Below are 19,888 nucleotides of genomic sequence, written 5' to 3'. Positions count from 1 at the left end.
GTTAGGTGCAGTACAAACGCTTCGAATGACAACACGCATCCTCAACATGTGTGCAGTAGGTTCATCACGGCCTCACATTCCCTTGACTAAAGGGTCGACTTAAGTATGTTAAAAACGGCTGATTTTAGCCCACTCTCCCGCAGGCGTCGGTGAAAATCCCAGACTGTAAACCACTTTGTTTAACCATATGAGTGAGACATTAAAATTAAAGTAGATAAATGGGCGAGTCACTGACACGAACCTCTTCACAGGGACGAGGCATTCAAATGAGGAACTTCAGGTTTTTTTAACATTGGTTAAAAGGGTGTTAATGTCCAACAAAGAATGCTGGTTTATTACACGCTACGCAAACTGTCTACAAATTTTCGGGTAAAGAAAAGCATTCCAACCAATCGAAAACAAGCCACAAGTGCACTCTGTCTTGGGTATACAACTGTTCTCTAATATACCAATAATATGATGTTTAAAAAACATTAAGTAAAGGCAGAAACATTCCATATAAAAGAGAGCAGATTGGAATGGATGTCGGGTCCCATCTGTGATGTTGATGGAGCTGGTCTGACGGAGCTCCTGCTCTTTCAAATAGCTCCTGGTTCTCTCCAGCCCCCAAATGCTTTCTCCAGGTACCGGGCCATGGCCAAGGTCAGGTGATCCTGGAGTTTCCCTGCCACAACCTGCACACCCAGGGGCAGACCCTCCTCACTCAGCCCCAGTGGACACTGGCTCACAGGAAGGCCCAGAATATTGAAGATCGCTGCAGAAGGTGGGGGAGGAACCATAAAGGAACCTCGTTAGGGAACATAGGCTACTTCTCTGCATGTTGTCTATATTATGGGCTTCTACAGGCTTTTCTTCTCTAATGTTCTAGGCACTTGACACATCCTCACCAATCACAGGATAGAAGAGCCAAATAATGAACATGTTCAAATTTAATTGTTTCTTCTGATAAAACTTCATATAACCAAATGCCCCCTCTCCCAACCAGCGCCCCCTGCTGGTGTGTGCCACGCACTGCTACCTGTGTAACAGAAGTTAAAGGGTGTGAAGAGTAGATGGTGGTGTCTTGGTGCCAGCAGCGGGTGAGACGGGTACAGCAGGACTCCATCCGTCCCCAGCAACTCATCCATCTCCCGCTGCAGCGCCTCCTTCTGCTGGAGGATGAACTGCGGCGGGGCGGCACTGCCCGAGCTCTTTATTAGAGACGCAACTGGACCGGAATCAGCAGAGCAGCTCCATCAACCGACAGCCCCGTTTACCCACATAGGACTTTCATCTTAACTTTAGCACTTTACGATAACCATCGTATAGATTTACTTTTAATTTAGGCTTTAGTACAAGGAGAAGCCAGTTGAGCTTCAGAGGTAATGAGACTGACCTGAGTCCGCTATGCTACATACACAGATTGAGCTAAAACTGACAGATTAGAAGAATGGTTGGGGTAAAGCAATGAATATTCATCAAACTTGAGAATTCACACGAGAACAAATATCTGACTGTCCTGACACGTGTCTCTGCGTTTTGGTTTGTGTGTGTGTTTGGTCTTACAGATGGCAGCCATTGTGTGGTCACACTTCCCAAAACACCACTTGATCAGCTCCCACACTGGCCACACCCTAGGTCCTCCATCACTCATCAGCTCCACAAGTGACGGTGGTAGCTAAAACACACACACACACACACACACATATACACAGAGGCATCGTTCAAGTGCTAACATATCGAGGGCCAATATGTCGTAGCACAGAAAAGATGGTAGGTCAGATTTCTCTTTTAATGGCCGATCATATTAACGTTAGTCCATAAATGTGGTATAATTGATGTATTCATGTAATGATGATGATTACGGTCACTGGGTGAATATTCTTCCCTTGAGGATATGGTGACGGACCTTGCCGTCTTTATCTGGTAGAGTCAGGAAGGTGTCAAAGATCTGGAAGGTGTTCTTCAGCTGAGGGAAGCTAACTTCCTTAACTTGGACGCCTAGATCTTCCTCCAGCTTCTGCACCACCTGTAAACATCAACATGAGGAAGGTGCACCTTGACTTGAGGAATGGTTTCATCTGCAAGAGCAGTACGGAACGATGAGACGCCCCGGTGGTCAACCTTTCTTTGTGCTTGAATGAGCTGTTTGTCCACAGGTGAGATCAGTGGAGATCCACCATCATCCACTATTGTGAAGAACCGTAGCTTCTTCAAGTCCACTTCCGAGGACAGAGAGAGCCTGTGAACATACACAGTTATGGACCGTCAACAGCTGCCTTGCCCTAGAAAAGGTGTTTTTGTGTGTGTGTGTGTGTGTGTGTGTGTGTGTGTGTGTGTGTGTGTGTGTGTGTACTTGTCTGCATTTGCTCCTGCTATTATCCTCATCATAAGGTGGAGATCTTCAGCATAGCGACACATGGGGCCTACACTCAGATAATCATCATGGAGTCCAGAACTGGGGGGGTACTGACCAACATTAGAGACGACTCCTGCGGTGAAGAAGAGTGTCCGGGGTTTAATATGCACACATGCCTCCAAGGCCAAGCAACCAGGATTGAAATGTAAAGACTGGTTTACGTAGAAAAGGAATCATATATATATAACATTTGTTTATGCGTAAGAGGATCCAGGAGTTGGGTGTACACTCATATTATACTAGTTTCTTTAACCTTAAACAAATCTACATGAACAGCAAGGCTGCTACAAGGTGTACTAGATTCTGGACCAGTGGACCTGGCATTTAATATCACATCTCGGTATGCTTTTTCTACCGTAAAGTTCAAATGGCTCTGAAGTTTCAAAACACATACACACACACCTGGTGTCGGTTTGTGTCCGAATATGCCATTAAAGAAGCAGGGAATTCGAATGCTGCCTCCGATGTCCGAGCCAATCCCGATCACCGAGGCGCCACTACCCAAGATGCTTCCCTCTCCACCTGCATGGGAAAAGCATTCGTCCTCCTATAGAATTGCAGGTATGTCTGCAGTGATTGATTATGCAGGTCTGTTCCTACGAGAACAACACTCACCTGAGCTTCCTCCAGATGTCCTTCCTGTGTCGTAGGGGTTGTTGGTAACTCCATGCAGACGGTTGTTGCCCTCCACCCACATGCAGAGCTCACTGGTGTTGGTCACACCCAGTGGGATGGCCCCAGCTCTCTTCAACAGGGCTACAGGCGGCGCGTCCCCACTAGAAATAACCCCGGCTCTGGAGATCAACCCCACGGAGCAGGGCATTCCTGGGAAAAAATAGAGACAGAAAGGAAGAAAATGTTGCAGCTGCCTACGTTAAGGCGTGTAGCGCTTTTTGGCAGACGGATGGGGTGGAAGAGGCGTCACCCCTGATGGACGTTGTTGACCTGTAAGGAGAGGCAGGATGCCCTGCAGCCTACGGGACATCGGCCAAACACTCGCAACACCAGACCGACCGAGTATCGGGATGCAATTGCAACTTTTGTTCGGAAACTAGCGGACACCGATGCGTGTCTTGGATCACATATGCCACATGCTAGTTCGGCAGCGATAGACACAAAGCGGTAAGAACAGGACAATGATATGCACGATGTTGCCTGTGAGGAATGATTGTTGTTCTCCTATTAATCACGTAATTATGTGGCCTGGTAGCTAAGTACCTAGTTATAGGTGTGGACAACATCCCAGAATGATTATAACTTTATTAGACAATTTGCTAGAGGCTTTGTTGGAAATAGCTTAGGTTAAAGTTCTAATTGATGGCTAATAATGTCGGAGTTTTGTGACAACATTAGTAGTGATGAGAATTAATTAGCTAATGTTAATATAATTAATCGGGTGTTCCACATTTCTCGGGGGGAATGAAGCATAGCTCATTTTGGACATAATGTCACGGATTCCTCACTGGTGGATGCACGTGCAAGCAAGAAAAGAAAAGGCACAAAGGCATGGAGTGATATGTGCAACATCCACGTAAAGAAAACGTCGCTATAACATTGTGCTGTTGGATGCGAGAATAAGAACGGAAAAACTATTTACCTAAAATACCATAATCGAAAACCATCATTTTGCCACAATGAGGCAAAATGAAATTTTTATGGTCGCAACTTGCAAGATATTAAATCGACTGTTTTGTTGTATTAACCCTATTTCAGCATTACATGATGAAAAAATATTTAGAAATGTAAAAAAAAAAAAAAAACATTTTACAGAACCCTTAGTTGTTGTTCTTTGGATATTCAAATCACTGTTGGTTTACTTGTCTGGTTCTCATATTTGGATATGATTGTTTTCTAGTTCTTATAATCAGAGAAGAACCCATCACTGGTTGTATTCTTAAATGCAACATCTATAGTTCCAAGTACATTTCACAATACATACTAGTTTGGTATTTACAACAGTCTTCTTGCTTATTAAAGTCTATTGCACCAGCTCTTTGATCGGGTGCTTTACTTCATTAGAATTAGCCATGAATAGGGATTACAGTGGAATCAGGAGAGAATATTTTATCTGTTTGTGAAGCACTATTAAGCCCTTGGTTTTATATTATGTTTACCTTGTAGGAAAAGGGATTCTTTAACAGATAAAGGGACACCCAGAAGAGGAAGTCTGTCCTGGAGTGCTTCCTCACCACCGGTCTCTTCCTCGATCAACCGGTCTGCCTGAGCTGCATCTGACAGGGCTCCAGAGAATCTGGGAAGAGAAAAATGTGTTTTACTTTAGTGAAATAACAACAATAATATTAATATTTAAACTACTAAGTAAAGTTTGTGAACAATCCAAGTTGGCTTGACAAAGCCCATCGTAACAGCATGAAAATGATGTTAACTATGATAGTCGGTACAGATCTTGCTCTATACAGCTGATGGAGTACTAAAATCAATGGGAGAATGGAGTGATGATAAATAAAGAAGGAATAAAGAAAAAATAAAGGACCTTCACTGATTAGACCAGATTTAGAATGTATAGTAATTTTGGTGTTTACACAGGAGATAGAAAGCAGTGAACAAATAAACTGAAGTCAATGGGTGAAAATCAAAGGATGAAAAAGAAGGGACAAAAGAGTGACAGAGGAGTGAAAAGTGGATGAGTCATTTCTGTCTATCCTCGGACCATGCACATCAAGTTCGGTGGATTGATCTTGAAATTTGACAAAATGGAGCAGTTTGAAAATTGTCCATGTGTAAATCTATAGGAAAAGTGGTTAGTTGGAGGAATAAAAATGTGGATGCTGGAGGTGTGTGCCTATAAAAAGGTGGATGCTGGAGGTGTGTGCCTATAAAAAGGTGGATGCGGGAGCTGTATCCTTATATAAAGGTGGATGCAGCAGGTGTATCCCTATAAACAGCAAGAATGGGTGTGAGTTTGATACTGGGGGTACACGTTTGCTGAATCAGAGCCCAGCACAAGCATGAGATTCCTACAGTTTGGTGGTTCTAGCTATAAAATTTGACGAAATAGCCAAAAAAATGTTGCATCGTATGAATAGTAATAATAAACGAAGAAATCGAAGACAGAAAGTTGGCTTTGTCAAGGCAACTTAATGACGTGTGAAGGGGAGGACTGACCTGTCCTTAACCATGGCATTAAGGTGCGGGTTCACCTCCTGGATCCGGTCAATAAAGGCCTGCACGACCTCTACACTTGACACCTGTACTCAAGACAGTTAGCAGTATGTGTAAGCTGTGACGTACATTAACACTGAGAACAATGTTCACGTTCAATGATAATGCATGCTGCTGATGTTTGATTTAGTTTTGACTGAAATATGGTGGACGACCAATTGGAAAACTATGTCAATAACCAATATGGTGCAAATTGAACAAATTCTGATATTTATCGGCGTAGTTTCTTCAGGGGAGGTGTTCTGGTAAACAGGACGTTAGTGGATTTCCCCAGTACGAAGGTGGGTGCATCATGCAGCCCACGTGAAAATTTAATCGACCATTTAAAATCGAATCCAATAATTCTGTTTCTTTGGTTTTATGGTTGGATTTCTCGCTTTTCTCGGTTACATACGGTGCAAACATCCAGCCTTCTGTCTTTAATTGTGAAAGAGTCGGTTTATCTATAATGAATACAATTCATACATAATGTTTCAGATTAGCGCTACTTACTCAAATATTAACTTAACTTCCTAATCCTCCACCTGACTTTGTTGGTCATGGGACCGTACAATGCAAGACCAGCTCGACCTAAATATGTATTATTTTTATAAATAATTTACATAATATTCGTCACATCTGAAATTACGATTGCTGAAATATCTTTGTACACTGGAAGAATTTTTTATTTACAAAACAGGAAAAAAAAAACCCTTTTGGCCAAGGGCCCCTAGCAGTACCACGGCGGGCCACAAGGGGGCGGCGCCCCACAGGTTGAAAGCCACTTCCCATTTATCCATAGTAGGAACAATATTGACGTCACGAATAAGTTTTATTTATGAGTATGACTGTCTTCTCATAAATGTTACAGACGCCATCTGTGGCGTGTCTTCATGGGCGCTGCACAGACTACACACTCGTATTCTGCCAGACGTAAGGAGCGAAAACCAAATTGCCAAACCTCTCTCTTGCGAATTTTCTCTGCCAGCTTCACTGCGGACAGTTTGAGCAGTGGGTTTCTGATTGGTGGAAGTTTTAGTGTTCCGCCGGACCGTCGGCCTGTAAGTAACCGGAAAAGAGCGTACAGCACCCCGGTGAATGTCTGAAAGAGCCACCGCAGGGTCCGTTCACCAGCTGTTAGCGCCATAGTCACCACAGCCTCGGGAGCGAAGTCGCTACTGAACAAATCCCAGCATGCAATGGGCGGGTGTCGCCTCATACGAGTGAGGCCGACTAGATGATTTCATGAGGTGGCAGTATAACTTAACATGCTCAGTGTAACTGTGTCCAAGTTACAAAACGGTATATTAATTAATTTAAAACATATATTTTAAAGTATTTTACTACATTGCAGTGTTACCCTGATTCCCTTTGCTCTCGGTTATTGAAAACATTAATTAATTTACCTTGTAAACCACTTAACTCAATTCAGGGTCTCAGGGGTTGGAGCCTCTCCTGACAACACAGGATATTCGTGTATATCAAAGAACACCCATCACTCATTCGGTCCTGAGACTGAGACAAACCTTTATCACTCTTAATGTGTTGTGAATAATGTACATTACTGAACCAGTAATGTCATGCTGACCCAGTTGTTTGGGGCTCAGTTTTTATGACCCCATCTAGAGGTTTTTCTTCTCTCTCTGCACTGGATCCATTTTGGTGTGTGTATATGCTCGATATTTAAAGGACAGGTTTTGCAGGAACACCACACCCTTTAATATCTGACAGTGTTCTTGGTTACCACATGTTCTCTGTTAGTAAACTCAAACCTCTTCACTTCCTGTTTGGACCTTTGGAAGACGCTCTCAAAACCTCTAAAAAAATCTCTGAGATATTTGGTCTGTCTTGAATGTAAGTTCAGTGAAAAATATTTGTTTGGTCCTTCAAGATGAAAAGGCAATGTCTCTTGTCTGTTTTTACAGAGTTAAACTTTGAGGACTTGTCTCAGACAGCCCCAGGGGACATCAGGGACATCCCAGGGGACATCAGGGACATCAGCCTCCAGGTGTCCCTCCCCTCACTGACCCCCTCCATCTCCTCACGATGGGACGTGGTGTGTGTCTGAGACAGCTGACAAGGCCTGGAACCAAAGATAGATCCCACCACACACACACACATTTGTTGCAGATTTCATTAAGATGTGCTTGTCTCTCAAATAGTTATCCCACACTTACATTAATTTCTCTCTCTCTCTTTCTTGTGCTCTTTCTCTCTCTCTCTCACTCTTTCCACACACACACACACACTTACATGTTTCTACTTTCCCAGTGAGCCCAGTGGAATCATGATTCAGCCACTAATTCCTAGAGAAATTAGATGTGTGCATTTTGTCCCACTTCAGTAAGACTGCAGACAAACTCCTCGGGTTTGGCACGTGACATCTTCATTTGGCTGTTGTGGTGTGGCATTCTGCCAGACTGTCTGAAGCCTGTGAATCGGTTTTGCATGCTGGGCGAGCATGTACATCAGTTAGCACTGCCAACTGAGATCAAAGATCAAGCATAATGACCAGTGTCTGTGGTCAAACAATCGTGTGTTAAGTATGGCCATATTTTTATATATACATCAGGGAGCTGTAATATTTCAATAGCTCACTGCACTTGTCTAATCATTTAACGAGTTCAATTAGGGGCCATAAAACCCTCTCAGTTTTGACTTGTCAAAAACTATTTTAGAACAGATAAATAACTTAACAACGTCGTTTAATAATTCATGCGTTATTGCTGTGTCTACACAATGGTGTCACCCTTGCATTACGTTTCTCACGTTGCCTTTATAAGCCACCAAGCCGTGAATGAGCAATCCAATAAAGAGGGCAATAAATAATATATCGTGGTCTTGGCACGTCAAACGGAGATACCGGTTATCCGTGTGTGCACTTTGAGTGGAACCATGAGAGATGAGGGGCCAAAGTATTTCTCACCGTGTTGTAATCATATAGCTGTACACTGTTAGGGACATTTTATCACGAGATTGTTCTCTGCAGATTTGTGGGCTGAGTTGGTTATTGGTCATCTGCAAAAGCGGCGCACGCGGGCTATGAGATCACATTAGATCACATTAGATCACGTGATCTGTCGCATGTGTGTACTGGAGACACTGTTGCCTCGCGCCCCCGCAGGTAAGGATCAGTGATCTAGACCCGCCCACACGACTCGCTTCCAATAAGATCCCGAACCCACTTTACACACGTTTCCTGCGATCACTGCCATGAAACGCAGCTGATCGCTGCTGGGACACAGAACATATGCGGGGGGGAAACAACCATAACAGAAGGCTGCGAGTTTTAGACGAACCAAAAGGCGGGATCTTAACGACGGGATCTTTAAGGTACGAATCTAATGTCTGATTAACCGTCTGTTGTGTTGACACAGTTTAATATCCAGAGCGACATATTTAAAGTTTGGTGTATGCTAACTGTGTGCATGCGTTTATTGGACAACTCGCTCCTGCTCGGTGGAGACGCAGTTGCGGGTCAGTAACCCAGATGTATAATGTATCTCCTGGTTTATTTGTCACACTGTAGCGGATGATGATCCAAGAAATCCGCTTATTGCCTCGCGTCCCGAACTCAAACCCGGAAAAGTGAACTTCTCTACACGGGACTGGCTGCTGTAGCGCAAATGGGCTGTTGGCCTAACTAGCATAACGGAGTTTCTAATCATCCACTGGACATTTGACGGACACTTTAAGGACCGCCCGTTAGGGTCTGCAGCGTGGAGAAGTCTCATAAACCCGGGAGTGCATCACATCGATCTGCTTCCGACGTCTCTTTCCTGCAGCGCGCTGCCCCCGTTTACCTGCGTGGTGGAATAGTGTTGCAGCATGTGAAGAAAAGCACCGCGAGAAAGAAAACGTCCGGGGCAGAAACTTGGCACGACAGTCCTGGATGTTGGACAGAGCTGCTCGAATTGCCCCGCGTGCATTAGCACAACCCGGCGGTGCGCGTGCAGACGCGTCTGTAAATAACCCCGAGATCAAAGAACCCGCGCGTGAGCTGGCGCGTGCAAGAGGACCAAACGGACCCATCAAACTGGGATTACTGGGAATTACTGCTGTTCCATCATATCCGTGTTGTGCGAGGTCAGCCGTCTCTGTGGAGCGCGCATTACAGACGGTGGGGAATGTAAAGACTTTATTCTGTATTTTAAAGTGAGAGAGAGATCATGTCCTCCGGGACCGCACTGCTGGACCGGGCAGAACCGGACTTGGAGGCTGGAGACGTGCCCGTCCCCGGCGCGCACCGGATCAGGCCCTCGTCCTACCGAGCGCTGCGCAGCGCCGTGTCGAGCCTGGCCCGCATAGATGACTTCTTCTGCGAGGAAATCGGCTCGGGGTTCTTCTCAGAAGTGTTCAAGGTAAGCTAGCCGTTATGTTTGGTGAAGTATGCACGGATCTTCTGGTCTTCTCCACGCCGTCGTGTGGAATAATTAGATACACCAGCACGATTGAATTCTACCGCGTCGTGTTTCGGAATAGTTGCATAATGAATATCACCTCTGCTCACGTTATCCTATGAGTGAACCACAAGGAACGCAATCAAGATGTATCATCTTTTTGAGTCAGATTTCAACGCATATTAATATTATTTTGGTGTTTACCCGAGTCCACACTCATTAACCACTCTTCCACGTGATGCCAAGAGTCCTCTAGTTAGGTGTGTGCACGTGTGCGCATGCGCCAGTCAGTGACCCGTTTTAAAGGTAGCAGGTCGATTAGGGTGCACTGCAGTAAACTGATACCTGTTGACAAGGTGTGCTGGTTCACTGGACACACTAATGCTACCCCACTAGTGCGTGTGCTTGCTGAGAGAGACGGATGGACAGACAAGATCCTTGCATTCGTCTTCCAGCAGATAGCTGATCAAAGAGCCCAAATGTGATCAAATGTGATCACACCCTCCTCTCAATAAGAGTTTCTGTTCTGGAGCGCCACTGTTAATGAGCTTTATATGAACGCAGGTGTGTGTGTGATGGTTTTGCAGTCATATATTATAAAAATGGTTTTGCTTTTTATAACAATCACAGCTATTATTCTGATCACCTGGCCAGTATAAATGGCTTAATGTTATTTATTTTGGTATGTTGCAGTCCTGTGTTTCATCATGGTTTTATCTCCAGTGGGACAGAGTTAGGTTTTCAGAGCTATCCTGTTTCAGCAGTAAAGTAATGGAGTAATCACCGAGTGAGTGTACCTGTCACAACACATCCTTCATGTGCTGTTGACTGCAGTCCGCATAGTCGGGGCAACTGGAGTTCTCTAGTGAATGAGAAATGCTCAGAAAACAATTATCTGATGGGAGCTCTCTGTCTTTAGTGGACTCTTGGCACACGCTTTAGCCCGTTGCACACGCTGCCTTGTGGTGCCCATGGTGCCTTGTTTGTCAATAGTGATCAGATTATTGGCATTCGCAGTGCTGATGTACCAAAAAGTGGCTGTCGGCATCCAGACCTCATCTGCTCATCTCATGAACCAACGTTTAGTGTTTCTGGTCAGAGGAACACGGGTCTATCTCTTAACTATGACCCATCAACAAGAACCCACCAGTGTGGTTCCTCCACGATGATATTTTACCTAAATGAAGCCAGTTCAGCACACACCTGCTCTTCCTGTCCTTATGTAGTCCTCTAAAAAAAAAACCCCAAACGCTGCAGTGAAGGTTTAGACACTTTGATGATTTATTCCCACTAGCGCTCTCTTGCAACAGTACGTTATCACCTTTAATCCCCCGTCAGTTTCCCTCATGTTGCGGTTATTCTGTCTGTCGGCCCCTCCTACTCTTATACCTGTGTCAGGAAACATCAGCCCTCACTGATGGTGGCTAGAACTGTGTTATTTCCACTCATCGTTGGTGTGTCTGCTCTGTATGATGTTATTGGATACTTGAATTAATAGATTTTTAGGCAGCGCTAGAGTTACGTTGACTTGTTTTATGTGATTCATTGTAATGAGGGTTTGTGTTTATATGTGAAGTCTTAATTATGAGGCTCCTGTATTTGTGGCTGATGAGGTCATGGCTTATTTTGTTTGCTATCACTCGTGTATTTTGGCAGGGAATTAAATCGTGCAGAGTGATCGTCTCCATTGTCCAGGAAGTTCATGTTCTTCTGAACCCCACGATGAATTCACACTCCAGCACCGATTTTCACCAGAGTGAGACCATAAAATTTGCGCATAGTGAACAGCGGGAAGTCTGATTTTTATTCTATACTACACGGTTTCCCGGTGCTCTGCCTGCCCGAAATCTCGCTGGAGTCTGTTCAACTCTTCTGCTAGTAGGTCGGGTTGTCCAGGGAAGTGTGTGCTGGGGCAGCGCTGGCCGTGGATGGGGAGTGAGGGGTCAGTGTGGGCAGGGGAGGGGCGTTTGGGGTAGTTGGGGGCATGTGTGGACAGTGAGGGACTGATGTGTAACCAGAGGAGAGCTGGCAGCACCTCCGTTATATGTAGACTCTGGAAGGCATGGCAGAGGGGGCGGGGTTTGTCTGGAGGAACAGGACGGCGCTCCAATCGTTTAAGAGCATGTGGCAGGGTCCCAGTTGGCGTTCACCACACTGTTGGTGAAAGGGCCGTTGAGATTAGCAGGAGAGATTTAGGGGAAAACCTATTCGTAGGCTAGTTGTGACATGAATTCAAGACGGTGTGACGGTGCATTTCCCCTCCTTTAGTGTGTGTGTGTGTGTGTGTGTGTATGGTGTTGTCTCGCTGTGTAGCTCTCTCGTCTGGACACGCACTAATGTGTTATCGTCAGTCACTCCGCCAAAACATAATGGGTGTGGGTGCTAAGAAATTTGTATTATTTTTTTGCCCCTTGTCTGTGTTTAGCGTGTGTGTGTGTGTGTGTGTGTGTGTGTGTGTGTGTGTGTGTGTGTGTGTGTGTGTGTGACTAAGATTCAGGTATTCTTCCCTTCAGAGCTTCCCAGAACTACAACCTGTCCAGTGTGTTTGTGTGAGGAACAGTACTGGACAGCCCAGTTTTAATTGTAGTGTTTACTTTAGTGGAGTTAGTGGATTCAACAATACTGTGTTGCTCCACCCTGTGTGTGTGTGTGTGTGTGTGTGTGTGTGTGTGTGTGTGTGTGTGAGAGAGATTGGTGCACCCAGAGTTCCATCTTCCAAGCGCGCGCACACGCCAACCAGTGTGTGCCGTGTGGGTGGGGCTGTACTGTACTGCGTGCTCTGTGGTCCAGACTAAACAGTCTACAGCAGCCCAGTGAGCGCCGGACTGACCCGAGTTCACTCGCTGACTGGACCTGCCTGTGTGCTGTGGCCATGCCCGCTGGTGCATCACTGTTCTGGGAACAGTGGGAGTGTTTGGCGTTAGAGAAGAGCGGACTGGAGACGGGATGTCCCAGGAACACTGGGCCTGGCCTGCAGTCTGATCTGGTGAACACGATACAGACGGGATACAGTTTGATCAGACGGCATGTTCTCTCTCTCACGCTCCAGACTGTAGGCTAGTCATGCACATCCTTTAATGCGTATATGTGATAAGAAACGTACACATTCATCACATAAATTTTCCTCCCTCTATCTCCCTCTATCCCTCCCTCTAACTCTATCTCTCTCTCTTCCCTTCCATTATGTAATCACTCTGCACTTTTATTGCACAGATCTGACCTTTTCTCATTGTGGTCTGGAATTTTGTGTGTGTGTGTGTGTGTGTGTGTGTGTGTGTGTGTGTGTGTGTGTGTGTGTGTGTGTGTGTGTGTGTGTGTGTGTGTGTGTGTGTGTGTGTGTGTGTGTGTGTGTGTGTGTGTGTGTGTGTGTGTGTAACCTTTAGTCGATTGGAGGATGTTGTTCTCACATGCACACTGAGCTTTGAGGGCGTCTGTGGTATCTGGACAAGGAATGTAAATACTGCTCTTAAGGTGTGTTTACATTTGATAAGACCGGACATGGACAAACCACCCCCCCCCCCCCCCCCCCAACCATGGTTGTGCATTATAAGGGGACTAAAATGCATGCAGTGATTTAGCTTATTATTGATGGTGTGTGTGGAGTGTGTTGAGGATGTAGATGGTCCTTCCCGCTGTAGAACTGCTGGACTGAATTTTGCACTCCACAGTTATCAAGTGGATGTAACATGACCTGAAGGGCCAGCCTGGAGTCGGTCAGTCGGTGCGTGAGCACACAAATAGACGTGTGTGTGTGTGGTGGAGCGTGGAGGAAAACTGCTCTGAACAAGCTCTTTAATCAGCACAGATCTGGCCACATGCCTCTGCAGCCCATAAATCTCTCACTACTGATTCTCTCAGCACTTTCTAGTGGGCATGAGCCAAAACTCAATGGGTGAGGCAGTGTGAGTCTGTTCAGGCTGAGCTGGACTGTCCTGCGTGTGCTTTGGCTCAGAGTGCCGTCCTAGCACACGTGTATGTGCTGTCCAGGGGACGTCCTGATCTTCAGAGACATTACGAGGAGCAGCTGGATCAGATTGATTGGGGATTGTCGGAGGCAGTGAGGGGGGCTCTAGCCCTGCTGCTCACCCACCACCCTCCACCCACCACCACCCACCACCCAGCACCACCACCCAGCACCACCACCCACCACCCTCCACCCTCCACCCACCACCACCCACCACCCAGCACCACCACCCAACACCACCACCCACCACCCAGCACTACAGGAGTGAGGGACAAAAACGCAGACACACACTCCTCCCCATCCGAAGTGTGTAGGCAGCGAGTGCATATGTGGTTAAACAGCAGTAGACATCAGTTGATTAATCTCTCTCTCTCTCTCTCTCTCTCTCTCTCTCTCTCTCTCTCTCTCTCTCTCTCTCCAGGTAAAGCACAGGATCACTGGTCAGGTCATGGCTCTAAAGATGAACACTCTGGCCAGTAACAGGGCAAACATGCTCAAAGAGGTCCAGCTCATGAACCGCCTCCGCCACCCCAACATCCTCAGGTCCGTCCCGCACGCCTCTGGGCCGTAGAACCAACCCAAGCGGGCCCGGTTTTGTAGACCCATTATACTGGATGCTTTGTAAGCTAGACTATGAATAAGTGAAGGACTGTGGTGGTAGAGGAGATGTCCTGTTTTCATGTATGGATTCAGAAGCCTGCCGTGGTTTGGTCAGGGGACTGGTTTGGTGTGGAGGCTGGTAGCTTCGCTACCATGTGCAGGAGTCTGGGATGGGCTGGGCTGCCTTAAAGCATCGTTTGGCTCAGGTTGCCATTATTGTGAAATCCCTCTGACCTGCTACAGCTTGCGGTGCATCGTGTGTTTTTTGTGTGTGTTCACACATCTTATCTGTGCACAGTCACTCCTGCAAGAAGTTGTTGTTTTAAGGATTTTGGTTCCTTGTGTCAATTATGGTATGAAGGCTTCTATTCTTTTCTTGTCTCATCCTGTGCGTGCGTGCGTGTGCGTGTGCGTGTTTCCTCAGGTTTTTGGGAGTGTGTGTACACGAGGGACATCTTCATGCACTTACAGAGGTACTTTTTATTACACACACACACACACACACGCTTGATACAGAGTAGAAAGCAGAAGCAGTGGTCAGTGACACATGGCTCAGCGTTTCACAACATCAGCGTGAAGAGAAGTGTGTTCACGGGACCTGGAAGTTATGCATCAGTGTTGTGCAGAGACTAACGTTTTCTATATCCGTCATCTTTCCGTCCGTGTGTGTGTGTTCATGCCGTGCGTGTGCGCGTGCCTGTGTGTGTGCGTGTGTGCACCGCCTGTAGTTCATGAACGGGGGTAACCTGGAGCAACTCTTGGGCAGCGACGTGTACCTGTCCTGGACCGTGAGGATGAGTCTGGGTTTGGACATAGCCAGAGGACTGCAGTACCTACACAGCAAGGGCATATTCCACAGAGACCTCACATCAAAGGTACACACACACACACACACACACACACACACACACACACACACACACACACACACACACAGATGGGCCTGCAGCACCTCCTCACAAGCCACTGTTTCCTACGTGTCTGTAGAATTGTCTGGTGCGCTGGGACAACGGGGTCTGCACCGCTGTGGTCGGGGACTTCGGCCTGGCCGAGAAAATTCCAGATTACAGGTCAGTGAATTCCTCTGTGGCCTCGGTCTGTGTCTGAGTGGAACAGAAGACAGAGTGGAGTACAGTGGAGGTGGAGCACACAGGGGAGGGGGTGGAGTCAACCGCTGGAGGGGCTGTAGTGGGCCCCAGCCCTGCGCTCTGATTGGTCGTCTCCAGCATGGGTCCGCTTCCTGCCCCGAGGAGGAGGGGTGAAATGAGACTGGGTTCTTTATGACCGTGACATTTCTGTGCAGTGGCCTCGCTCCCCGGTCTTCAACTTTATCTCTCCATTGGATATGTGCACTTATATAATACTGTTGCTAAACACAGGCAGCTGTGCGTGTGCGTGTGTGTGCGCGCGCGCGCGCTTACGTGGCAGTGCTCATACTGCTAGAATATGTACTGAATGTTTGCCTTTTTTTTTTCTTTGTTAGTTCACAGGTGTTTGGCTGTATACATAATTTAAGGGAGTCTCAAGTGACAGTCGTGTGTGTGTGTGTGTGTGTGTGTGTGTGTGTGTGTGTGTGTGTGTGTGTGTGTGTGTGTGTGTGTGTGTGTGTGATGGGAGAGTTAGTTTTTTGGAAAGCACACTCCTAATAAGGTCAAACTATTCCAGCGAGCTACTGCTGACTGTGAGCAGGCGCTGTGCCTTCATCAGCACGTCCTCAAATGGTGTTTACACTGCAGCTATGGCAAACACACGTTCCTCCTCCTCGCTCACACTGCCCCCGTATATCACTCTATGAATCTCTCTCTTTCTCTCTCTTCCTCTCTGGCCTGTATCCCTTCATTCCTTCCTCTTCTCTCCTTCATCACCTCATCTTTCCTAATCTGTTTATACCCTGTGTTGTACCAGACAGAAGTAACTCTGAGGAAGCAGTGTTCAGCACAGTGTATTGCCCAATTTCCGTGTGTGTGTGTGCGCGCGCGTGTTTTTGTTTTGGCTCCAGCACAGAGACTATTTTATTTTATTAATATAATGAATCACAGAACACTCACAAACACACATTGATTTCAGAAACACGTTACATTCAGTGTAGTGTTTTTGCTTCTTTTCCCCCCTCAAAGTTTTTGTTGCCTCCATCTTCCTCTTCTCTCAGTGATGGGACGCTGAAGGAACCTTTGTCTGTGGTGGGCTCCCCCTACTGGATGGCTCCAGAAGTGCTGAGAGGAGAGCAGTATGATGAGAAGGTGGGTGTAGCTAGGCTTCCTCCTCCATGTACCACTTGATTCTGTAAACCACTGGAAAACATTCATGTCATTTAAAGTACATTAAGAAAATTGCTTCAATAGGTTTTTGTTTGTTTTAATGTTGTACGTGTATCTAGGTGGATGTTTTTGCTTATGGGATCATCCTGTGTGAGATCATCGGCCGGATCCAAGCAGACCCGGACTTCCTGCCCCGCACAGAGGTACATGAACCCCAGGACGGGCTTCTCCACTGCAGAGGGGAGCCTTCCTCCGAGACTCCCTCCAGATTCCAGCTGCTGGGCCCTTGGAGGGCGGGACTTTTGGAGAACGTGTCCGTGCTCTTGTGCGAGAGGACGGCTTGCACGTTTTGTCTCGTACTGCAACTGACACGGATCACGTGGCCACGCATGTGTTAGTCTGTGTTTGTGTTTGTGAACCGTAACGCTTGTGTTTGTGCTGCGAGGGACGTGCAGTGGCCACTCATGTGTTGGTCTGCAGGTTGAGCAATTTGCAGTTTGTAATGATAAAGAATTTGATAAAACAGTTTACTTACATTATATCTGGCTGGTTGATTTACCTGATTTACCTGTACCTGTTCTATTTATGAATCAGGGCAAAGTTGTCCTGTCCAGTACCGTGTGTGTGTTCGTGATCATGTCATATGACCTGTTAAGAATTTATAGGTGTTATCATAACTCAAACCTGACTGTACATTTTTTTTTTTCAATTTCAAATCAATATCTGTTTGATTGGTTCTCGCGGGGCCCCTAAAGGGCGACACCTGAATAATCCATTGTGTACTCCCATTTAATTTAATCAGTCACTGGTGCCTCTATTACTTACTCTTAGATTTGTACAATACTGCCCTCTAGTGATTTGCTGTATGTAGCCTATGAACTTTGTAAAGAAATGTGTGCGTATTTGGCAACTTTATTTTCTCTCCCCTCTGAGGTCCAGTACACTGTGATTGTTTGTGTCCTGTGTGCAGGATTTTGGTCTTGACGTGGGAGCGTTTAAGCTCATGGTAGGAGACTGTCCCCCTGCCTTCTTCAACCTAGCAGTCACCTGCTGTAGTGTAAGTGTCTGACACACACACACACACACACACGTTGTACTGGGGCTCACTCACTCTGCGCTGTCCGCCGTCTCTCAGATGCAACCACAGAGTCGGCCCCCTTTCAGCCTGATCGTGGTGGAGCTGGAGACCATGAGTGGGACACGTCAGACGGAGCAGCGTGTGGGTACGTCCTCCTGCCTCTGTGAGACGTGGACGTCCTCTCTGTTCGTTCTGCTGGTCTAATGTGATGCTTGTGTCCTTACGTGGTCTGTCCGTCAGAGCCTGCGTCTCCTGGTACACCCTCGCCAGCCCGGAGGACGTCGTCCCTGGACGTCTCGCCGCACGGCCAGCTGTCTCGCAGCAAGTCGGACATGCTGCCCGCTCGTCCGGCCCTCCCGTCTGCGGGGACACCAGCGCGGGTCAACCCCTTCTCCCAGCGCCACGACCTCAACGGGGGACGCATTAAACTCTTCGACACGCCCAGCAAGTCGGTCATCTCGCTCACGTTCACCCTGCCTCCGCCCCCTGACCCCTGCAGCCCCGCCCGCTGCCGGAGGGCCCAGCCCCGCCTCCACAGGCGCTGCCGGTCTCTGCCCTGCACGGCGGAGGGCGTCCAGGCGAGGCGGGCGAGTAACGGCGAGTGCGATTCGCACTGCTGCAATCCAAGCGCAGCCGATCCAGAAACCAAGAAGGACTCTTCGCCCTGTGGTCACCTACCAGACATGGACAGCGACAGCGTGGTGAACCTGTACGCTGAAGTTGATCACGACAGCGTGTTCAGCGTTCACGCAGACCCAGCGGGTGTCTCGACGCCACACGTCCAGCGTGGCGTAGACGTCTGCGTTTCAAATGAACTCAAATCCCTCTGTGCGCCCGGACGGCCAAGCTGCGTGCTGGGTTCACTGGGGGAGAGAGAGGACGAGGGCGAGAACGTGAAGGACTCCGGCATCGAGAACCTGGTGACTGAAAAGCAGTGGGACAAGGTTAGGGAGGATCCTGAGGACCAGAGCCAGGATCATGGCCTTGGAGCTGATGACTCTGGTCTCCCTGTGGACTTTGAGTTAATGTCAATCGACAGACTGACTGAGGAGAATGTGGAGGATACTATGGATTGCACCACCACCCCAGACACGTCGGACGGTGCCATCCCTGAATCCCCCACTCCCGTCCCAAACGGCTGGAGCCCCCCCGAGTCGATCGCCCCCCCTGACCTGCCCCCGTTATCTGATCTAGACAACAACAACAGTCCGGCCCTGGCGCTCCAGCCCCTGGACTTCGCGGTCAACGGCTTCCACGACGCCGTGAGCCCAGTGAGCCCACCCGAGCAGGACGAGGTGGTGGCGTGTCCCGGCTGTTGCCTGGGGGGGTTCAGGTTCCCCTCCATGTGTTCACGGCGAGCGCGGCAGAACCCCTACAGGAACTTGAACAGGGATCCGGCCTCCAGCGGACTGCTGTGCCGCCGTCCGGCACCGTCCCCGGCCGAGCCGGGCCGGATCCTGCCCAGCACGTAAGGCCGGACGGCACTGCCCATCTGACCCCCAGACTCGCTACAGCACATCACGCAGTGCATGAGTGTTGACTTGGTTCCGTAGGCTGGGGCTTGTTGTCTTGTTTCCAGAGGTGATTCGCTTACAGTGACCTGTTCTTCCCACTTGTTTAATGTGCCCTTCAACACCTGGGGCCTGGTTCACAGTTCCTGCATGTCTTACTGTGGATGGCTGTAAAAATATTTACTTCTGATGTTCTGATACCACATTTGACCTACGACATCTGGTATTGACCTTGAACTAAGGTGGTGTTGCACATTGGTTTATTTTGCTCTGCCTTTAAGGTGTGTGTGTGTGTGTGTGTGTGTGTGTGTGTGTGTGTGTGTGTGTGTGCGCGCGCGCGCATGTGAACTTGAGTAATTTATTTTACCTTCTGTATTAACTGTTTTGTCTGTCCTTTCTGCAATGGCACTTGAGATGTCGGTCAGAGTTATTGTTATTTTGGACTTTGAGAATTTGAGAGTGTAAAAAAGCTCAAATGTATTTTATTAATGAAATTAAATTACATTAAAATATACCT

The 19,888-nt window shown here is 47.6% G+C and overlaps 2 protein-coding genes and 1 long non-coding RNA gene across 4 annotated transcripts; 1 reads left to right on the top strand and 2 right to left on the bottom strand.

Annotated features, from left to right (window-relative positions):
• Positions 1–267: 267 nt before the first annotated feature.
• Positions 268–6,759, bottom strand: faah2b (fatty acid amide hydrolase 2b). Its single transcript, XM_076972699.1, has 11 exons — positions 6,522–6,759; positions 5,525–5,607; positions 4,513–4,649; positions 3,014–3,223; positions 2,801–2,920; positions 2,336–2,471; positions 2,104–2,221; positions 1,889–2,008; positions 1,546–1,657; positions 1,019–1,207; positions 268–754 (listed from the first exon to the last, which is right to left on the bottom strand). Exons 1-11 carry the CDS (start codon positions 6,705–6,707, stop codon positions 579–581), a joined length of 1,587 nt encoding a protein of 528 aa, XP_076828814.1. The 5' UTR covers positions 6,708–6,759; the 3' UTR covers positions 268–578.
• tesk1b (testis associated actin remodelling kinase 1b) lies at positions 6,481–19,885 on the top strand. 2 transcript variants are annotated; one of them, XM_076972697.1, is made up of 12 exons: positions 6,481–6,621; positions 7,486–8,893; positions 9,090–9,921; positions 14,346–14,467; positions 14,949–14,997; positions 15,253–15,399; positions 15,512–15,594; positions 16,674–16,764; positions 16,902–16,985; positions 17,753–17,839; positions 17,918–18,005; positions 18,101–19,885. In XM_076972697.1, the coding sequence occupies exons 3-12, from the start codon at positions 9,730–9,732 to the stop codon at positions 19,330–19,332; spliced, it is 2,175 nt and encodes a 724-aa protein (XP_076828812.1). In that variant the 5' UTR covers positions 6,481–6,621; positions 7,486–8,893; positions 9,090–9,729; the 3' UTR covers positions 19,333–19,885. The 2 variants fall into 2 exon arrangements, with proteins under 2 accessions (XP_076828812.1, XP_076828813.1); XM_076972698.1 differs by lacking the exon at positions 6,481–6,621 and having other exon boundaries at positions 7,564–7,616; positions 7,832–8,893.
• On the bottom strand, positions 9,725–10,208 carry LOC143475006 (uncharacterized). Its single transcript, XR_013120897.1, has 2 exons — positions 10,165–10,208; positions 9,725–10,076 (listed from the first exon to the last, which is right to left on the bottom strand). It is a non-coding gene; the product is annotated as an uncharacterized LOC143475006 (long non-coding RNA).
• Positions 19,886–19,888: the final 3 nt, after the last annotated feature.

The sequence above is a fragment of the Brachyhypopomus gauderio genome, chromosome 14 (assembly GCF_052324685.1).
Source record: "Brachyhypopomus gauderio isolate BG-103 chromosome 14, BGAUD_0.2, whole genome shotgun sequence".
Lineage (NCBI taxonomy): Eukaryota > Metazoa > Chordata > Actinopteri > Gymnotiformes > Hypopomidae > Brachyhypopomus > Brachyhypopomus gauderio.
The sequence above is the reverse complement of the archived record's forward strand: the minus strand, read 5'-3'. Positions and strand labels throughout refer to the sequence as shown.